This window comes from Ostrinia nubilalis, chromosome 15, assembly GCF_963855985.1.
Source record: "Ostrinia nubilalis chromosome 15, ilOstNubi1.1, whole genome shotgun sequence".
Lineage (NCBI taxonomy): Eukaryota > Metazoa > Arthropoda > Insecta > Lepidoptera > Crambidae > Ostrinia > Ostrinia nubilalis.
The window spans coordinates 12,320,256-12,339,638 of NC_087102.1; the positions used below are offsets into that span (position 1 = coordinate 12,320,256).

Here is a 19,383-nt window from a genome sequence, read left to right on the forward strand (position 1 = left end):
TTATTAGGCCCGATTTGACCAAACTTTTATGCGAGAATAACTTCTGGTATAACTGGCACATTGACAGTTTCAGTATGGGAAATATGTCAAAACTGACGATTTATTCTTGTTTGGTCGGATCTACGCTTAGTAAATCAGTATGTTTTTATAAGTAAGACATTGATTTCAAGAAAATAATACTTTGAAATCTCAGAATTTCTGAACTATTATTAGTCCAGTAGAATTAGCTTTTAAATCGGAAATAATTCCTACAAAAGATTTTATTGCTTTAATGGCTTCATTGGTTGCCCATTAAGACTCTCCTAGGTTTTCGACTTCGACGGAGATGTGCTTAAGTGGTGGGGGCCCCCGAAAGGGGCGCTTTTTCGGTTTTCCGATTATATCGCGTAAAGGACTTACCCTATTGAAAAGTGGTCTTCCTGACGGTTGAAGGGCATTTAATCCTGCATTAAATAAGACCAAATTCATATTTTCAACCGACTTCAAAAAAGGAGGAGGTTCTCAATTCGACCCGTATGTTTTTTTTTTTTTTTTTTTTCTATGTTTGTTACGCGATAACTCCGCCAATTATGAACCGATTTGAACAAATCTTTTTTCGGCGTATAGGTAATACCTCAAGGGTGGTCCCATTTAAATTTAATAATAGAAAAAACAACCCCCAAGGGTGGAAAATTGGGGATGAACTTTTTTATACGCAATATCTCCGCCGATTATAAATCAATTTGAACGATTATTTTTTTGTTGAATAGGTATTATCAAAAGGGTGGTTTCATGCGAATTTGAAGAAAATATTTCACCCCCAAGGGTGGAAAATTGGGGATGAACTTTTTTATACGCAATATTTTTAATTTTTACTTTTTTTTTGTGTTCACGCATTTGAAGTCGGTTTTATTTTTTTTAAAAGTTAATTATTTGGACAAACCGTTCTCGTGCAAATGTTCGGCAAAGTAGAAAATATGTGTATAATTAATGACCCTCTCCACGTCCAATAGCTCGCCACCCGTAGGCTCCCAAGCCTTGTAAAGGGTCGCCTTAACCAGTGTATCCGTGTCTAGGCTCTCGAGTTGGATTCGCTTATCCTTGTTCGTTCCAGCCGTTCCTTAACTGCGGTTGCTGCACCTCTTCATGGCACTCTCCTGAACGACTCTGTGTTACCTACCGTGGCTGCCCCTCTTCCTTGTACCCTCCTGTACGATTGCATTGCTTAGCCATATGCTTGGTCCAAGGTTCGACGCCACAAAATCAACTTCGTACGCGTGAAAATAGTTTAAATACTATTTTCCGTGCTTGCAACATTTTTCTTTACTGCTTCGCCTCTATTAGTCGTAGAGTGATTGTATAATATACAATATATTATATCCTATAGCCTTCTTCAATTTATGAGCTATTCAACACAAAAATAATTATTTCAATCAAACTAGTAATTCTTGAGATTAGCGCGTTCAAACAAACAAACAAAAAACTCTTCAGCGTTTTAATATGAACTTGTTGTTGTTGATTTTTGGCGTCGAACCTTAGACCAGGCATACGGCTAGGCAACGTAGTCGTGCAGGAGGATACAAGGAAGAGGAGCAGCCACAGTAGGTAACACAGAGTCGTTCAGGTGAGTGCCAGGAAGAGATGCAGCAACCGCAGTTAAGGAACGGCTGGGACGAACAAGGATAGGCGCATCCAGCTCGTAAGCCTTGATAGGGTTACACTGGTTGAGGCGCTCCTTTTCAAGACTTGGAAGCCTGTGGGTAACGAGCCATTGGACGTGGAGAGGGTAATTAATTATACACATATTTTCTACTTTGCCGAACATTTGCACGAGAACGGTTTGTTCAAAACATATGAATTTGGTCTTATTTAATGCAGGATTAAATGCCCTTCAACCGTCAGGCAGACCACTTTTCGATAGGGTAAGTCCTTTACGCGGTATAACCGGAAAACCGAAAAAGCGCCCCTTTCGGGGGCCCCCACCATTTAAGCACAACTCCGTCGAAGTCGAAAACCTAGGAGAGTCTTTATGGGCAACTAATGAAGCCATTAAAGCACTAAAATCTTTAATAGGAAATATTTCCGATTTAATTCATTTTTGTGTTTAATTCTACTGGCCTATATGTATTTATGAAGCAAAATCAGTAAGTTTCGACTAAACATGTTTATTCAGTCAACCATCCGATAATCCATACTGTGCGAGTGGGATAAGGACATAATATTGTTCGCAAACCGGCCATCATAGCTTAGGATCCCATTTTGTAAAATAACAACGGAGAAAGGGTTCCGAAAAATCGAACTAGAAAAACTTATAGTTTAAATAAGGACCCGTAGGTTTTTTTTTTGTTGAAATCCCTATAAACATGTTCATCGTGAAAAACTTTTCTACCTAGTCGGCCATTTGATGTAGGTAGTGGTTTTGAAACGGACTACTATGCCAAGAGGTCCCGGGTTCGATTCCCGGGCGGGCAGAAATTGAAATGATGAATTTTAATTTCCGTGACGGGTCTGGGTGTTACTATGTACCTCTATATAATATGTATGTATTTAAAAAGTATATTCGATAAGCTAGCACCCATAACACAATAATATTTGGGGTTTTGGGGTTATAACCTATAGATAGCGCTGTGTGAAATTGTTCAAAGATACATAAGATTGGATTCAAACTAATTAAAAGTACCTAAGTAGATAATAATAAACACTAGGGACTGGAATTCGCTGCCTGCTGCTCTTTCCTGAACACTATAATCCGGGCCTTTTCAAGGCGAGAGTGAATAAGCACTTACAGGGCAGATGTGTACCATCCTAGACTGCATCTTACTTGACACCAGGTACGATTGCGGTCAAACACCTTTTTTTTTACGTTGGGAAATGCTTTACGCATACCCAATGGTTGATGGGGACGGCCAGTGGGTTATGTGGGACTCTCCCCGCCTACCCACGAAACTCGGGGCCTACCCACTAAAACCCGACGGTTTCCACCAGAGCCCAAAGAAACGGAGCCGCGAGTTATTGTCCTAGTTGGACATTCGTCCGCAGCTCCGCCTCTGGCTTTGAGGGAACCCCCAATCCCCTCCTGCCTTGTCCTGCACAAAAGAATCCATGAAAAATAGATGGTAATGATGATGTAAACGTGACACGAGCGTGACGCGGAATGACACATTTCTACAATGTGAAGCGTTTATACAATTTGACACCGTAGCAGTACTTATTATTATTCTGGGACCGTAGCAAGTATTTGTATGTATAATCGTGGCGTACAATAACGTAGCGAGACGTGGAAGCTTAATAAAAAAAGTGACACCAGAAACGAAAATTGAGTAAAAAGATATTCTTCTTTATTCGGTGTTTCTGAGCAGAACCATAAAGTGTCGTAAGCAAATATCACCCTTAACTCTCTGTTAAACCTTTTGTCGAGGGCGTAAAGTAAGCTGGATCTAAAGTGAGGCTTATAACAAAATAAGGGTCTTATATCTTTATTGTTGTTAACATTGAACTTGTTTTCTAAAACTTAGGAATTTCGTTTAAGAATTTTAATCTACATAATATACTCATATTACAAAGCTGAAGAGTTTGTTTGCTTGAACGCGCTTATCTCAGAAACTACTGGTCCGATTTGAAAAAAAAAAAGAGCTATCTATCATTTATTGAGGAAGGCTAACATCACCACAGCAGAGCAGTAAAGAAAAATGTTGCAAAAACGGAAAATAATATTCAAACTAAACGAGTTCAAAGTCGCGGGCAAAGCTAGTCTGTGATAAAACAACAAAATTCTTATGTTTCAGTTTGTTTTAGATAAACTTAGAATCTATATTTAAAGTTGTTTTATTAAAGTTGAAAATACAATATAATACCTGAGCTTTTTCGTTAGCAAAACACTTACTTAGAACAAAATCCAGACCCGTTTTTGTGTATCGTAAAATTACTACTTTTAGAACGAATTCCAAGAATAAAATCCAGTTTTGGCGTCAAAATCGAGTTTCCTAATACTACCTACTTTTGGAGGTCATTTTTAGAAGAGAAAGCTTTGCTCGTGAATTTTGCGGGATTGCCATCCATTGAGGGATTGATTGCCAAATTCCCTCGGGAGCTCGTAAGGAAGTTAAATTTTTAGGGTTCCGTACCCAAAGGGTGAAAACGGGACCCTAACTAAGATTTCGCTCGCTGTCTGTCTGTCACCAGGCTATCTTATGAACTCATAATTAGAAAGTAGTTTGTAATAAATTCATGATGTTTTTGCTAAAACGTGATAACGAGCTGCTTGTTTATAAATATTAAACAGTATAGTGTTTACAAATATTGTAATTACAAGGAGGACTTCTCATAGACGTAAATATAAGCCACAAAAGTTAGTTTTGCAGGGCAATCGAATACCGCACTTAGCCTCATGATTGGGCCATTGTGCGCACAAGTAAGTAAGCCACAAAAATACCCTAGAGTTTATAAACAAGAATCATTTTAATATAACCTTTTCCAAGAATAATAAGATACACGTGTTGGTTTTACTCTCAAGTGTTTCATCTTATTTAATTTTCCATTCCATGTGAGCATAATAGAGCTGTGTTCAGTAATGTTGGTCCTAAATGCCAGTTTATTTATTTTTTTATTTATTTATTTGATCACCAACAAGGTTACATTTTTAGAGTCTATAAGCTTTGGTATTATTTGGACACGTAGCTAAAGACTTACTGAATCAAACGTTTCAGTTCCTATACATAATACACTTTGTTGAATGTACTCAAGTAATTTCTTGATCAGACGCCGAAATGTAGATTAAAACCATGTATAACACTATAAACGACGACAATAAGTAACTCATTTAACCTTTATCCTTAATTTAAGTACATCAATACCAAATTTTCTAATACCGACTTCTAGATATCTGTGGATATGCAATTTCTTAATTTCGAAAATATCAGTTTTCCCTTCTTAACCAGTATTTCAGTAATTTGTATTACACATTACCAATAGTCCCGTTAGCCCCTCTCGTATTAAACTAAATGTTTTATGCTTATGTCACGAGTGGGCTCACCACAACAGTCGAGCGGCGGTGGGAGTCGAACCCGCGTTCCTCGGATCACGAGCCGGCCAGTCGGACACCATCACCGTTCGGCTATCGTGGCTTCGTTATAAAGTTAGAAATTCACCTACTGTTCGTATTTCTCTTATAACATGAGTGAACGCATCTTCACATAGCCCTTCCTGTTTCCCAGTAAGACGTTTCATTGTCGGCCCGTTCACAGGGCCTCAGGAGATGGAGATGAAACCTTATCTTTATGTTCCCTTCACTACTATATGAAGAATAATTGTACCAAGTTTCGTTAAAATCCGTCGAGTAGTTTTTATTTCTATAAGGAATATACAGACAGACAGACAAAAATTTTACTAATTGCATTTTTGGCATCGGTATCGATCACTAATCACCCCCTGATAGTTATTTTGAAAATATATTTCATATACAAAATTGACCTCTCTACAGATTTATTATAAGTATAGATTACCTTATAATGTTATTATTATGGAAAAATACTCCGATTTCCGTTGAAGGGCACGACCTATTATAGGAAGACCTAGGCTGGATTGCACCATCTTACTTTAACTTTGACAAACGTCAAAAATCTGTTAAACTCTATACAAAAAACCCCGGTTATCGTTACGGTTAAACTTAGGTGGTGCAACTCAGCCCTAAAGTTGAATGTAATTATGTCAACTTGAATTGTAAACTGCGTCAGTTTATAATATAACGCGTGGGTCTGTAAACTAACAATGGGTTAGATTAATCTAACTACGTCAAATTATAATGACGGAGATAACAACTTTACGGTGACATAATTATACCAAACTAATGTTTTTTTTGCAAAATAGCCCTTATTGTAGCTACATAAGATACCTACTAGTGTTTATCTTGATGTCTGACGTACGTCAATAAGTACAAAAGGGTGCTAAAACTAGTTTATAAACTCGACCTTGTCCCTCTCGTAACATAAATCATCATTCAACTTGATGTTTACGATCAGAAAACTCTATGGTCACCATAAATCTATGCCCGGAGTGATACTTACGGGAAGCCATAAATATCCATTTGTTCGTATAATATGGGGCTGCACATTGCTGCAAGGACACATGAAAATTCTGAGGCTGTCTGACCTTACTTTAACCGTAACTATAACCATAAAGCGGTGTTTAATGTATGGAGTTTGACAGATTTTTGACGTTTGTTAAAGTTAAAGTAAGGTGGTACACCTAATTTTGACGGTAACTATGACGATAACCGGTGATTTTTGTATGGAGTTTGACAGATTTTTGACGTTTGTCAAAGTTAAAGTAAGGTGGTGCAACCCAGCCTTGATCTTTCAAAAATTATGCTGACCTGTCAGATCTATATCAATTCTTGAGAAAAATGGATTTCGCAATAAAATTAAGCGTAGAGTGTGCAAATAAGATTTCTCCTGCGGCTAGAGGAAAACGCGTGAGGTGATGGCTTCCTAATTTAATTTGCCAAGCAATTTTCAGACCTGTTTTCATGAAAATAATAATTTATTTTTTCTGGCCGGACGCATTTCTTCTTGACGGCAGGTAAATTGGAAAAGTTCTCGGCGTTTTAAGGCTTAAGATTATTTTGTTTATTAGGGTGCATGATTTAACGGGAACTTTAACGTCGGAAAGACATTAGTACAAATCTGTGACAGTATAGAAATTAATTAGTTTTGTCCTTTTTTTTGTTCCTGATTTTAATTTCCCTATAGGTACCTTCCCGCCAAAAGTTCTTTAAGACTGGAAAATAAAATAAATGCACCTACAATTCCAATAAGCTGTTCTGATTTTGATTTAAATAAAGCCATTGCATATTAATTTAATCTCTGGAAGGCTACCAACTCCTAATAAATGTTTCATAGTTTCAATTTTACGATAACATCGCTGTCATTTTGGCTGTTTCTTTGATTTTTATAGTAATTCTTACTTAATAGAAAATGGTGTATATTAAAAATGTGTTGTTTAAGTGTCCTAATAGCCACTGTCCACACAGTACTACCTACATATTACTCGAGGCATTTTCCCGCTTATCTTCAAGGAAATGGATAGTTATTCGTCTTAGTTTAGCTAAATAGGATCCTAGGCGCAAATAGCTGTGAGAGAGACATTTTGGGGTAGAATAACATTCATGTTCTAATCATTGACATAGATCCGGATTCCGGAATCCTAGATTATACACATTCGTCCTTTCGTTAAAAATAGAACATTCGTCTTTTTGTTATTTTTTGGGATAGATTTTCGCTTTGGCATGGAATCTAACATCGATATTGAAAACGAAAGTAAAAACTTTTACAATTTTTATTTAAAGGGTTTTGTTTTTCATGAATAAACTTTCTGATATTTTAAAAAATATCTCTACAACAACGCGTATAATCAGGGCGTCATACAGGTTGTGGCGTAAATAGTGGTCCAAATCAAAAGGGTCGATACACTGTACACTGAGTTACCACATACCAGTATTAAAAAAAAATTATGATAAAGGGTGTTCAAAAAGTAAAGGTAAAGTTTAAACGATTTGCTAGTAGTGAGTATTGTATACGTTTCACGCGCTCCTATTTCGTCAAGTACACACGAGTACCATCTAATAATTTTAGTCCTGTACACTGTCTACACACATTTAAATTGAATTCTAGTAAGTGTTATGTAGTATCAGTTAGATTAAGCAAGCAGTCTAGAATTCTAGATCGACTTCACTCCAAGCAATACAAGTCTGCAACAATTACACCATTTGAATCAAACTTCATCAGATTGTGTTTTGAATTAATTTCAAACATTCATTATTATTTGAACCGAACTAAATGGGTATCGAATTATTAATTGATTGTGATTGTTTACACGTAGATTGAATTAAATAAGAACGTGTTCTGTTAACTTGATAGGGACTCGTATGAATGAATACATTGTGTGGTTTAATCAATTTGCGCCAATGAAGTAATTGATATCGAATCAAAAGGACCACAGTAGAAGTAAAACCAGTAAAATGTTTTCGTACCTATAGGCACCTTCATTTTGTAAAGATGTAGGCTGGGTTGTACCATCTTACTTTAACTTTAACAAACGTCAAAAGTCTATCAAAGTCCATACAAAAAACATCGGTTATGAATATAATCACGGTTAAAATAAACTGGTGCAACTCAGCCTAATGCCCGCGTGTACAAAGGGCAGCAGATCAATCTGTATAAGTTTGTTGTAAAATACTGGAACATAATTATTATTAAAATAAAGTCAATTGAACTGTCGTGCTCCGTACAAAACTATATAATAATGTGTTGGTTTTGGAGCGTTAATAAAAGAAGGCATTTTATTATTGAAAATCTTTTTACTCTTTGCATTTACTGTGCTTTATGAAGCCTGAGAAATAATTTACTTGACGGTTGAGAGATATAATTGTTGTTTTACTCATTGATTAATAAGACATTTATAGAAAAGTGCGTGATATTTTAGTAACCGTGGGTGGATGAAGAGCTTCTTTATTAAAGTTCTTAAGTAAACATATTTTATCCATTTTTGAAGCCAAGAAATCGTGTGAATTTTCCAGTATAGGGTAGAGTTTAAACAGATAGTTTGTTCCTAGAATTTACTTCAAGAAGTACCTACTTTTAAGGAAAATTATATTCTTGCTTAAATAACAAAATACCACAAAAAAGTATTTTTCCTTTTAAGTTTTTGTACTCACCAATTTGTTCAGTATTCTAATCTTCCTCCACTCTAGGAAACTTAGTGTTCAGGGTGCTGAAAAATGGCCAGTACCTCTAGCACGAACAACTTTCGTCTTAGAATCGTTTGGGTATTCGATAAAATTCGATACTCAGCCTGCGAATTCAACGATAACGTGACAACATCGATTGTCAAAATTAGTTTCGTGCTACCATTTCTCATACTGAGCTCACTTTACGTCACTTTCAGAGGGGCTCTGTTTAAGTTTTCATACTAAATCCTTTGATGGCGATTCGAATACGCAAGCGATTCGAAGTCGAAAGTTTTTCGTGCTAGAGGCACAGGTCGTTACAAATGTGTGGCGGCTAACGAGGGTTTCTTAAGCGTAATGCCGCGGGCAATGGGCCCATTTGTCCAACGAGTAATTAGTATAAGATATAATTGAGATAGCCTAGTAGACAATTTAATAAACCTTTTCTAATTAAAGATTTATTTACTTAAGTATCACTTAAGAAATGAATTTGATGTAGCCTTTAAAATTCATCTCTGATGCACTCTCTATCTCTCTCTCAAGATGCACTGTTTTGGAGTGTGCAAATTTCATAGTTTTATCACTCAACTGATAACGTATTTCCTGTAAATCAGAGCTGAGAGGTGTCTGTGCTTTTTCTGCAACTTTTTCTCGTTTGATTTAAGTATTATTTTTCACTAAGCTTAATAGCGTTGTAGGCGTTAAACCGAGGGCTTTACCGGTAATAACAATAAAGTAATTAAATAAAATAAGTACTTCCTTAAAAAAGAAGTAACAGCAGTTTTAGATTGACAATTGAGAATCGTGGCTTTGTTTCAGGTAACAGTCAGCGTCAATTAGTTCGTGACACTCAAGGTCTTTGTTCCAATTGGAATAAAGGTTATTTTGTCAACTTTTTGGCCTCACCTTATTGTTTGGCTGTAAAACTGAGCTGTAAAATTGATTTAAATTTTGATACATTGACACTTGACTTTATGGTTTCAAGTTCCATGGCGATGCTCAACCAAACTCAACTCAGATTGCTCAATTAATATTTGAAATTGAGCAACTCCAGTAAATATGAAGTTTGTAAACAATTTCAAACTTTTGCAATCGGATCATTTCCCGAATCATACAAATCAAGATTGGAGTTTCGGACAAGGAACAACGAGGAGTGATTGGAGGCCAATTATAAAGTTTTGGGTGTGTATTACTGATAACCACTGGTTTCTATTGCCAATGTGAACTTAGAAGATTTATTTAACTTAAAATAAAATTGCTAAAATAAGCAGTTGTTGCTCTGTTACCATCATCGATCAGTTTGTACCTAATCATGCTCTGAGGGTCTTCCCATGCTAAACTACTTTTTACTTTGGACAGAAACTGCCTCCTACAAGTCAAAATCACTTTTCATAATTATCAAATAATAAGAAAAAATCACTTTCATCATCATTAAGTATTACCTACTGGATGAAAATCCTAGGAACTTTTGAACGCAAGATCTTTCGTATTTTTCTCTCACTAGGTTAGTATTTTAGGTTTGCAAAAAAATATAGGTAGGTACTTTGAAGTCGACTTGTTAGCAAGTTTGAAAGAGATTGGTTTACGTAATAACACCCCGTAACCGCAACAACGATATGGAAACTTTGAGCGTGCAGCGGCAGGCAAAAGTTTGAGCGTAAGATCATGGGTTCAATTTCAACATGGATTTGAAATTCAGATGTGAAAATTCATTGTCATTTTTCAATCGGTAACTTTATTATGATTTATATGAATCATAAAAATGCAAATGGAACTTTTGTCCGTACAGATTGTAGCTTTAATTCCTTTGTCTGTGCAATTCGGTTGTTTTGACATTTTAATCTCAGTTTTCTGTTAATAGTAGTTATAACTAAGCAGATTCGAGACCAATTCGGTTCTATATTTAAGCTTAAGAAGTAAAGTTTTCTGATGTTGATTATGATATTTGGACAAATAAAAAAAAACAACAATTCATTAATATGCTATTTTGACTGAAGGTACCTACTGTAGATGCGTTAACGTGCCTCTTTTAAGTTGTGGTTCCTGGGTCTTTCCACGAGCTTTTATTTACTTTCGCCTGTGTATGCTATACATATGTAGGAAGCTATACATATATAGCTTCCTCAAATCTACAGCTAAACAAGGCATCTCTAATTCTCTATTGATCCACAGTTAGGATAGAAACTATTTGGTAATCTGTGGCGAGGAGCTTAGAGCCTGGATCCTGGGACTTCTCTTAACCCTAAGTTTTGGGTTTACCGTGTAACCAGCAGTTTTCCACCAGTATTGTTTGTTGTGGCCTGTCCGTCCTTGAACCGTCCGTCCTGGAAGCGGCACGGGAGGGGTGACATGGACATGATATTTTATGACGTGACAGAGCATATTATTAAACTCGTAAATAATAATAATAATAATAAATATCTTTGGACATTTTACACTGCGCTTCTAGTCCCAAACTAAGCAAAGCTTGTACTATGGGTACGAGACAACGGATATAAAATCTGATGCATATCTGAATTCTGTAGTCTAGCTGATGTTTTACGTCTTAATAACACCTCCCTTGCCGCTCCCATACCTCAGGCACTGACTGAGTTAAACGCTAGTCTTTTAGGTAGGTATTGGCAATTATTTCCAAAAAAAATCATTTGAATTTAAAAATCATTCATCAAAAAGTAGAGATGAAACGGATAGTTGTTTGGCCGGATACCGGATATCGGATATCCGGCCAGCTGCTAGGCCGGATAGCTGGATATCCGGCGGCCGGATAGTTGGCCCATTGTCTCGTTGCATGTTGTGGCGAGTTTAGCGCCGCACAGGTGCTTCGAACGCGATCAGTGGGTCTATTAATAGACTAGACTAGTCACACTTTTCGAAAATCGAATCCGTCCGAATAGAATGTCAGATTTTGCCACTTGTCTAGGGGGCAGATCAATTCGGGTGATTTCGGTGTGTGATTGAATAGCGAAAATTAAATTAGTCTACTTGCTATGTAATCTGACTGAACTGAATGCATCATGTCACTAGACCATCAGTGAAAAATAGATTGCTTTTTTTATTTGGCAATATTTCGACATTAACAGATGTTTAGGTGGGTAATATGTATTCGTCATTAGTGTGATTAGCCCAGAAAAAAAAATTAGTTTTTGAAAGGCCTTAATATGGCTTTTTTGTAACTTTTTGGACTCTAAATAAAAGCCGTCATTATTATAAGCCATTTTATTGATATTTACCTCAAAGATTAATGTATTTCATTTTATTAATAGGAAAATGTCGTAGTTTTTTAATATCCGGTATCCGGCCGGATACCGGATAGTTACCGGATATCCGTTTCATCTCTATCAAAAAGTCAATTATTGTCCACACAAAATAAAAAGGGTGCAAAGTTCGGAGTGTCCTGTACGAAAACTTTGTGTGATCGAAACTCCAGTCGAAAACTGTGAAACCCATGGATTGTATTTAAAAACTTTTTGTTTGTCAGTGTCCTTATTTCAACGACCAAATAAATCAAAAACTTTGAAACAGAGAATGACTCTTTTATGATGTAAACAGCAGGGACTGGAATTCACTGCCTGCTGCGCTGTCTTTCCTGAACTCTATAATCCTGGTCTTCTGTGTTAAAAAAAACATATTTTGTGTACATAGAAAATGACTGTAAAATCACTATGCTATTTTCAATCTTGTATCCATAAAATAAGCTTGTATATTTTCCCTTCCTGCTTCGCAAATAACACCGAGCACAATACCACTGACCTCTAAAATCTTTCGGAGTCCGATATTAAAATTTCTATCATCAACCGTCGTCACAATTGAACGGGGCGTCAAAGTTTGCCAATATCCATCAGGTCTTTATTGAAATCTTGTTTGACGTGGATTAATTGTGCTTTTATTTACACGGGTAGAGCCTTTTGAGTGATAGTTACGTAATTATTGTTTCTGAAATTTGTATGAAACTGTTTTTGTTTTTTTAGACTAAATAAACAATTTTTTTTTTCATTCATACTTTCCTTTTGTACTTCAGACCGCGCCGAATCAAGGCCTTATATTCATTACTTTAATACGTTATTTTTTCATTAGAATATTAGGGGTGGATTCGACCAAACAAAAGTAAATATTAATCTCAGAATAAATCGTCAGTTTTGACATATTTCCCATACTGAAACTGTCAATGTGTCAGTCATACCAGGAGTTATTCTCGGATAAAAGTTTGGTCGAATCGGGCCTCAGTAAGTAATTGAAACAAAATATTATTGTTAAACTTAATTTTCATCTATATCGCTATAATTTTAGCTAGCTAAGAAGAAAATGCCAAGGTTTTTAAAAATATTTTGGTATAAGGTGAAGGTGATATCATACAAAAATCTTCGAGAAATTGAAGCATTATAATGTCTAATTAGAATCAGAATACTTCGTTAAAAGTTTTCGAATAGTTTGTAAGTAATTGTTATCGTCACTTGAATACATTTTGAAATGAGAATAGATTTTCGCTAAGCAATTGAAGTTTTCAGACGATTGAAGGGTCAAAGCACTAATATATTTATTTCACACATTATGAAATCCTTTTTAAAGAATTATTAATATATTTGGTGTCAGGTTAATTAATACCTTTAGCGTTAATAATTATGTACAGAGTTAGTACATTTATAAAGGCCATTGCTATATTAGTGATACTAGGCACTAGGACAAAAAATAAGCTGATTTAACTGCGGTTTGAAACCACAAAACTATGCTTCAGTCATAATGACAAACAAACATTATGCTGCTAAAATCGACCAGTTGTTCAAATGAATTAGTTTCTTATACTTTTTACCTCTTCCCGCGAGCTTTACCAGATCGTCGGTCCACCTAGTATTAGAGGCCTGCCCACGCTACGTTTTCCAGCCCGTGGTCGCCACTCGAGAACTTTCCTGCCCCAACGGCCATCGTCTCTACGGATGAATGCGGGCCGCGCAGGACCGTTCATTGTGGAAAACCTTGGGGGAGGCATTTGCCTGAGACGTACGAACGAACGAACGAACTTTTTTTAAACTTAGGTGCAAACCTTAAAGCAGACAAATAATACCTACCTAATAATTAGATAAGTAAGAATTTGCCCTCTGAAAATATTCAAGTCCAAATATGAGCAATCACAGCATTTTGTTTGATTTAAAATCGAATATCGAATTTCGATTCAGCATTCTAATTGATGACTTACGATTTTGAACCGAGTTTGAATGGTTTCATTGCAAGCCTTAGAAAATCTACCAGACGAATATAAGTCTATCTTACAACAATGTCTTACAATGGATTAGTTTTTATCAATTTGTTAGTTTTCAAAGTTGCATGGTTTTGAAATATTGGATACGAGGTGGATTTTTTTTTTTTTTTTTTTTTAATATCCTTAGACATTTTACACTGCGCTTCTAGTCCCAAACTAAGCAAAGCTTGTACTATGGGTACTAGACAACGGATATAAACATACTTAAATACTTTTTTTTTTTTGTAAATACATACTTATTATACATAGAAAACACCCAGTCCAATACAAACAAATATGTTCGTGCACACAAATGTTTGTAGTGTGCGGGAATCGAACCCGCTACCTCCGGAATAGTAGTCCGTTTAGAACCACTACACCAAACGGCCGACAATTGTAATCATTGGCCGACATTGTGTAAAGCAATCGTAATCATTTGACAGTTCATAACGTACGATAAAGTCAGTTAAACAAAGCGTTTGACCGAATAATCGTACGTTATGAACTGTCAAATGATTACGATTGCTTTACACAATTCCACCTCAGGTCTGTGTGCGGTATAATTTTAAATAATTAATATAATGTATTCCCAATGGGTTCTAGAGACGTCATATACCTAGAATCAGCAAACACGATGGAAGAAAGTTAGTGCTAATTTGTATCGTCAGAACGACTTTTACAAGAACGCAGAACGAATGTAGCACGGAGAGGCTTTACAAATGCTGCTGCAAAATGGTTTCCATTGAAATAACTACACACATTAGACCTACAGTCAGGGTTATAACCTTTCGATTAAACTTAGAAAAGGCGTGAAGTCTCTGACATGAAATCGAGAGCGAGACTTTTTTGTTTCAAATAATTTTATGTGAATGAGCTATACTTTTACCAGCAATTTCATGTATTTTATCGTCTAAAAGTCTTTTCGAACCACATTATCGTCTAAATGTGACGATTTAGTTTCGTTTTTCTCAGAATAAATATGATTTTAACGTGTTCTTTGTCCCTTTTGAATGGAACCACGAGACAATGGATGTACGTGACATTCGTTTAAAGAATAAATTGTATAGAATTAATCCTAGAAGACACATAATCTCAGATACTGTGAGTTCTTTATTCCATTGTAAATACAATACAGCATTTTATTTTATGGCTTTAACATCGTGATCATATTTAATTTGATGTATTGTGTAAGGATAGAAAATATTTTTCATTCTGACTAGGTATTGGATAATTTCTTAGACTTTATCTATCCTAAGAGGATCCAGCTAATCTTTAAAATGTTTTATTCTTGACCAAATTGTAGTTCAAAACATGAGAGATTTCAAAATTATTCTTAATTGGGACTGTATTTACTAAATATTCTACCAAAAGTGTTGTGATAAAAATTAAATAATTAAAACAAAAACTACATACCTCATTGGTGGGCAGTGTCCAGTCTAACTCCAAGGCTTGGGCGTACACTCTTGTTGATGCACTTATCACTGTTTTTTCACCGCACTTAAACCATTTAACAATAATAAAGTTTCTTAACCAAAATATAACAGTTTTTATCCTCAAAACGTTGTTTGAGTGCACCAATAAACCGAAATAGCGCTCCGAGAAGCGAACCGAGTCGACAACGTCTTTCAACTAACAAAAATTCAATCTACCTTCCGTTATTTATAATAATCCAACATCAAATTACCCACATAACCGAGTTGGAACCATTTTTAATTTATCTGAATATTTTTAACTACCGTCGCTATTAAATCACTTCCATTGTGATAATTAAGTACGAGTATATTACAGTGAGATAAATCTGAAGCCTCGGGTGACAAACGTTACGGATAAAGGAATAGGGAAACCACTTCTATAAAAAATATTTTATATAAGTTTATCTGACACGTACTTAATAAAATATGTTTAGGTGTCTAATGCCCGTTTTCACCATCAATCCCTAATTTAAGTGACCCCATATAATACGGGGCACTTAAAATTAGGGATTGATAGGGAAAACGGGCATAAGACAATCTTTTTTCACTTATTTTTATAACTGTACCAGAAAGTATATTACACTACAAGTGATTTTCTTAACTCTAAAGCTTGGTAACGAAAATATTCGGCCCGTCAACCCAAATCAAGGTAACGTAACGCAAGAGGCGTAAAAATGTTAATGAAAAACGATTTCCAGTTTTGTGCCCCGACGACTACTTGAAAGTATGTTTGCTACTTTCAAGCCAATTGCAACGATTTACAAGAAGGAAAAATTATCTCAATAAATACTTACAGACTTTTTAAACATCTGTGTGTCATCAATTATGGAAAAACGAAAGTTAACAATTTCGTTTTCCCATAGGTACCTATTTGAACCTATAATCTACAGTTTACATCCGGAATATCTTACCCTAGGAAATAGTGAAATAAAAAAAAATTTTTTCATACAATCTATTTAATCTGAATTTTATTAAAAATATTAACAAAACCCCAGTTAGTTTTCTACGTTACTTTACATAAATAAACACATTGCACGGTTTGTTATTAAAATTAAAAAGGAACTGACTAGCTAGACTATAAAGGATTAAAGGATAAAAAAAACTTTTTTGTATCAAATTATCACGAATTAATGCTTGATCTAAATGTTTTTATAATATTTTTTATTTATATTTTTGCAAAGGAAACATTTGAAAATAAACTTATAGGAACTTTAAACGTAAATATTTTCTTATAATAAACACACCATTGAAGATTACCAATAAAAATGTATAAATATTTTAAATAGCGGTGAAAAATATTGCAATAAATTGAATACAAAAAACTTGTTCATATTTAAATCTAATTAATAAATCTGCTTACCTATATTAAATATTTATAGGTACATCAACATCATTTTATACAACATTCGTAATTCTTTCGCGTTCTGGTCTGTTATTTTATAAATCCAGACCCTGTAATTTTAGTGACTAAGTATAAATTAAAATTACAAATGCACTTTATAACACTTAGTATTTTATTTAGTAAAGTTATATTTACCTACTACATACTTATGCTTAGTTATGAAATTCGGTGAACAATTTATTTTTCTACATGATTAGTCAAATGTTATTTAATAAAATACTTATTACACAGATTTGATAAAAGTTAATTCAATGACTAATATTTTACAATACCTAGTTACCTTCTAAATATTTTAACAAATTTATTTTATTTTGTAACCAAGATGTTTGACGCTCAGACCAACAAAAATATTATGTTTTTTTTATGAAGAAAATAACAATAAGGTATAAGTATTCAGAGCTTTATTAAATATTTTATCGGCTTGAGTAGGTAGGTACTAAAATTACTCTAAAGAAGGCACAACTTCTCTAAAAACACTTTTTTCTCAAAAACGTCAAACTCACAAGTTCCTATTGATATTGAAATCTATGATTTCACTATGTTTTGACAGGTGATAAAAATAATTACGATTGGGGTCATTACCCAAATAAAATTAAAATATGGCTTGGTAGGAGGACCCGTTTTGCATATTTTTAGTACTAAGTAGCAAAATAAATACGATTCGATGAGTGTATTAAAATTAAAGTTTTCTATGCACCAGATACACTGTAAACATAAATCGTAGATTTACAACTTACTTAAGTCAGCTTTAAAAATCTAACTCACATGGAAAAACTGTACAAATAAGGTACATATTATGTAACATTATAACTGCAGAGTAAATAATAAATAAATAATAAAAGCATAACTACACTCTCAATAAAAAAAAATCTAAATGTCGAATGCCTAAGGATATTTTTTTATGAAGACTATTATACGTACGCCAGAACGTCACAAGTGTTAGTTATTTATATTATGTGTTAACTTATTATTTACATTTCAATTACAATAAATGTAAGACTTTACTTACTTCGTTATTTGGTCTTTTCCTACAAATGCGTGAAAGTTAAAAATAAAATTAGAGAGCTTCTAAAAGCAATGTTTTATAAAATTAAAGCTAAAAGTAAGAGAAAACTTTCATCAACACGAATATTATCATCTTCATTTTCCTTTCAGCATAATAAAGTATGACATACTTCTTACCGAAATTCTTCAGACCATTTTCAACGAAACTAACTCGAAAATTAAATTACCCTAACAAGTTAATAGTCCTGAACTTTGCTCTACCTCGGCATAGTATGATAATGGAGTTAATCCAATAATTTATTAGCGGTGTTATAAGCAACTATCATAAATTAGGTAATCATAGTTGAATTAGAGGAATTTTAAGAAAATATTTATCAAAGAATCTTTGTTGACGCTGGACTAACAAAAAATAGGAACAAATACTCTTACCGAAATTGTATGGCACGTAATGATCTTGAAACAACATTATTCTGCGGGTACGAAACTGGCGAAGGCCGAGCGATGGCGACGCGACGTGACGGCGACGCGACGTGACAGCGGAGCAGCGGCTATGAGGAGTAGTATTGCGATTTGCGATGGCCTCCGCCACCGCGCGTTTCGTGCGCGTCACCATATTATACTGTCCATTTAGTTGTATAGATCGCCGTCACTCGGCCGTCGCCAATTTCGTGCCCGCAGACTTACAAACTGGTGTTTGTTTATGTCTCTATTGTAATCTTCCTTGGAACATTGTAGGCCAGCTCTGCCTACATATTGTAGCAGAGATGACTATTGTAGGCAGAGATGGGACCCATTACTGACCTTATAGAAAGCGTACAGCCAGGTCTGCCAGTCAATTTTATTGTTCCTGAGAGCCATATGAGTATGACCTACATTTGGTTGCAAAGCTGAATTCTGTCTTTGTTTTATCCTGATATAATATTATCCAAGGGCGAAGACACTATGTTAGGGTGGACGCTAACCAATAATCCAAAGCACTGTTTCGTAACTAACTGCAGTCCTATACAACAGTCCTACTGGTATAATAGGAAAAGTGACCGAATGTACTCCACGAAACATACACTAAATTTCATGGCGCGTGATTATCTGAAGAACAACATCAATGTCCAATGAAACTTCTTCCACGAGTCACTAAATCTCGAGCATGCTATTAGAGTCCAAATTAGCATAACATAACCGTATGACACGCGGTGACTTGAGGCACCAACCATTTCACGTATGCATTAGAGTAAAAATTAGCACGACTTGAACGAGCTGTCCAGAGGAAGAAAGAAGCTCTCAGTGCTGCTCTCTTTCCCAAGACTCGTCTCCACCAGTTTAGCCCCGTTTTCGTTCTCGCAGCACCTCGGGAAGGGTGCTGTGCTCTCTGCCTTGAACATCAGCCGCTTGCTGTAGTTCTCTTTGGACCGCTCCTGATTGTTGTTGGCAGGGCAGCGGCCCGAACACCGCCCTCAGAGTTTTGAAGAACCGTTGTTGAGGAGGCGGATGCTGCTTTCGCGGCCCACGCTTGTCCTGTAATTGAAATTGTGGTGAGAGTCTGACAGCACATGGGTATAAGGTCCCAAGGCTA

The 19,383-nt window shown here is 35.4% G+C and overlaps 1 protein-coding gene across 1 annotated transcript in view; it reads right to left on the bottom strand.

Annotated features, from left to right (window-relative positions):
• Positions 1-16,473: 16,473 nt before the first annotated feature.
• LOC135079005 (neuropeptide CCHamide-1 receptor) overlaps positions 16,474-19,383 on the bottom strand; it is a 280,696-nt gene continuing 277,786 nt past the window's right edge. The window contains exon 9 of the mRNA XM_063973623.1: positions 16,474-19,325. Coding sequence (XP_063829693.1) covers positions 19,265-19,325 — 61 coding nt within the window. The 3' untranslated portion in view covers positions 16,474-19,264. The remainder of the gene's footprint in view (positions 19,326-19,383) is intronic.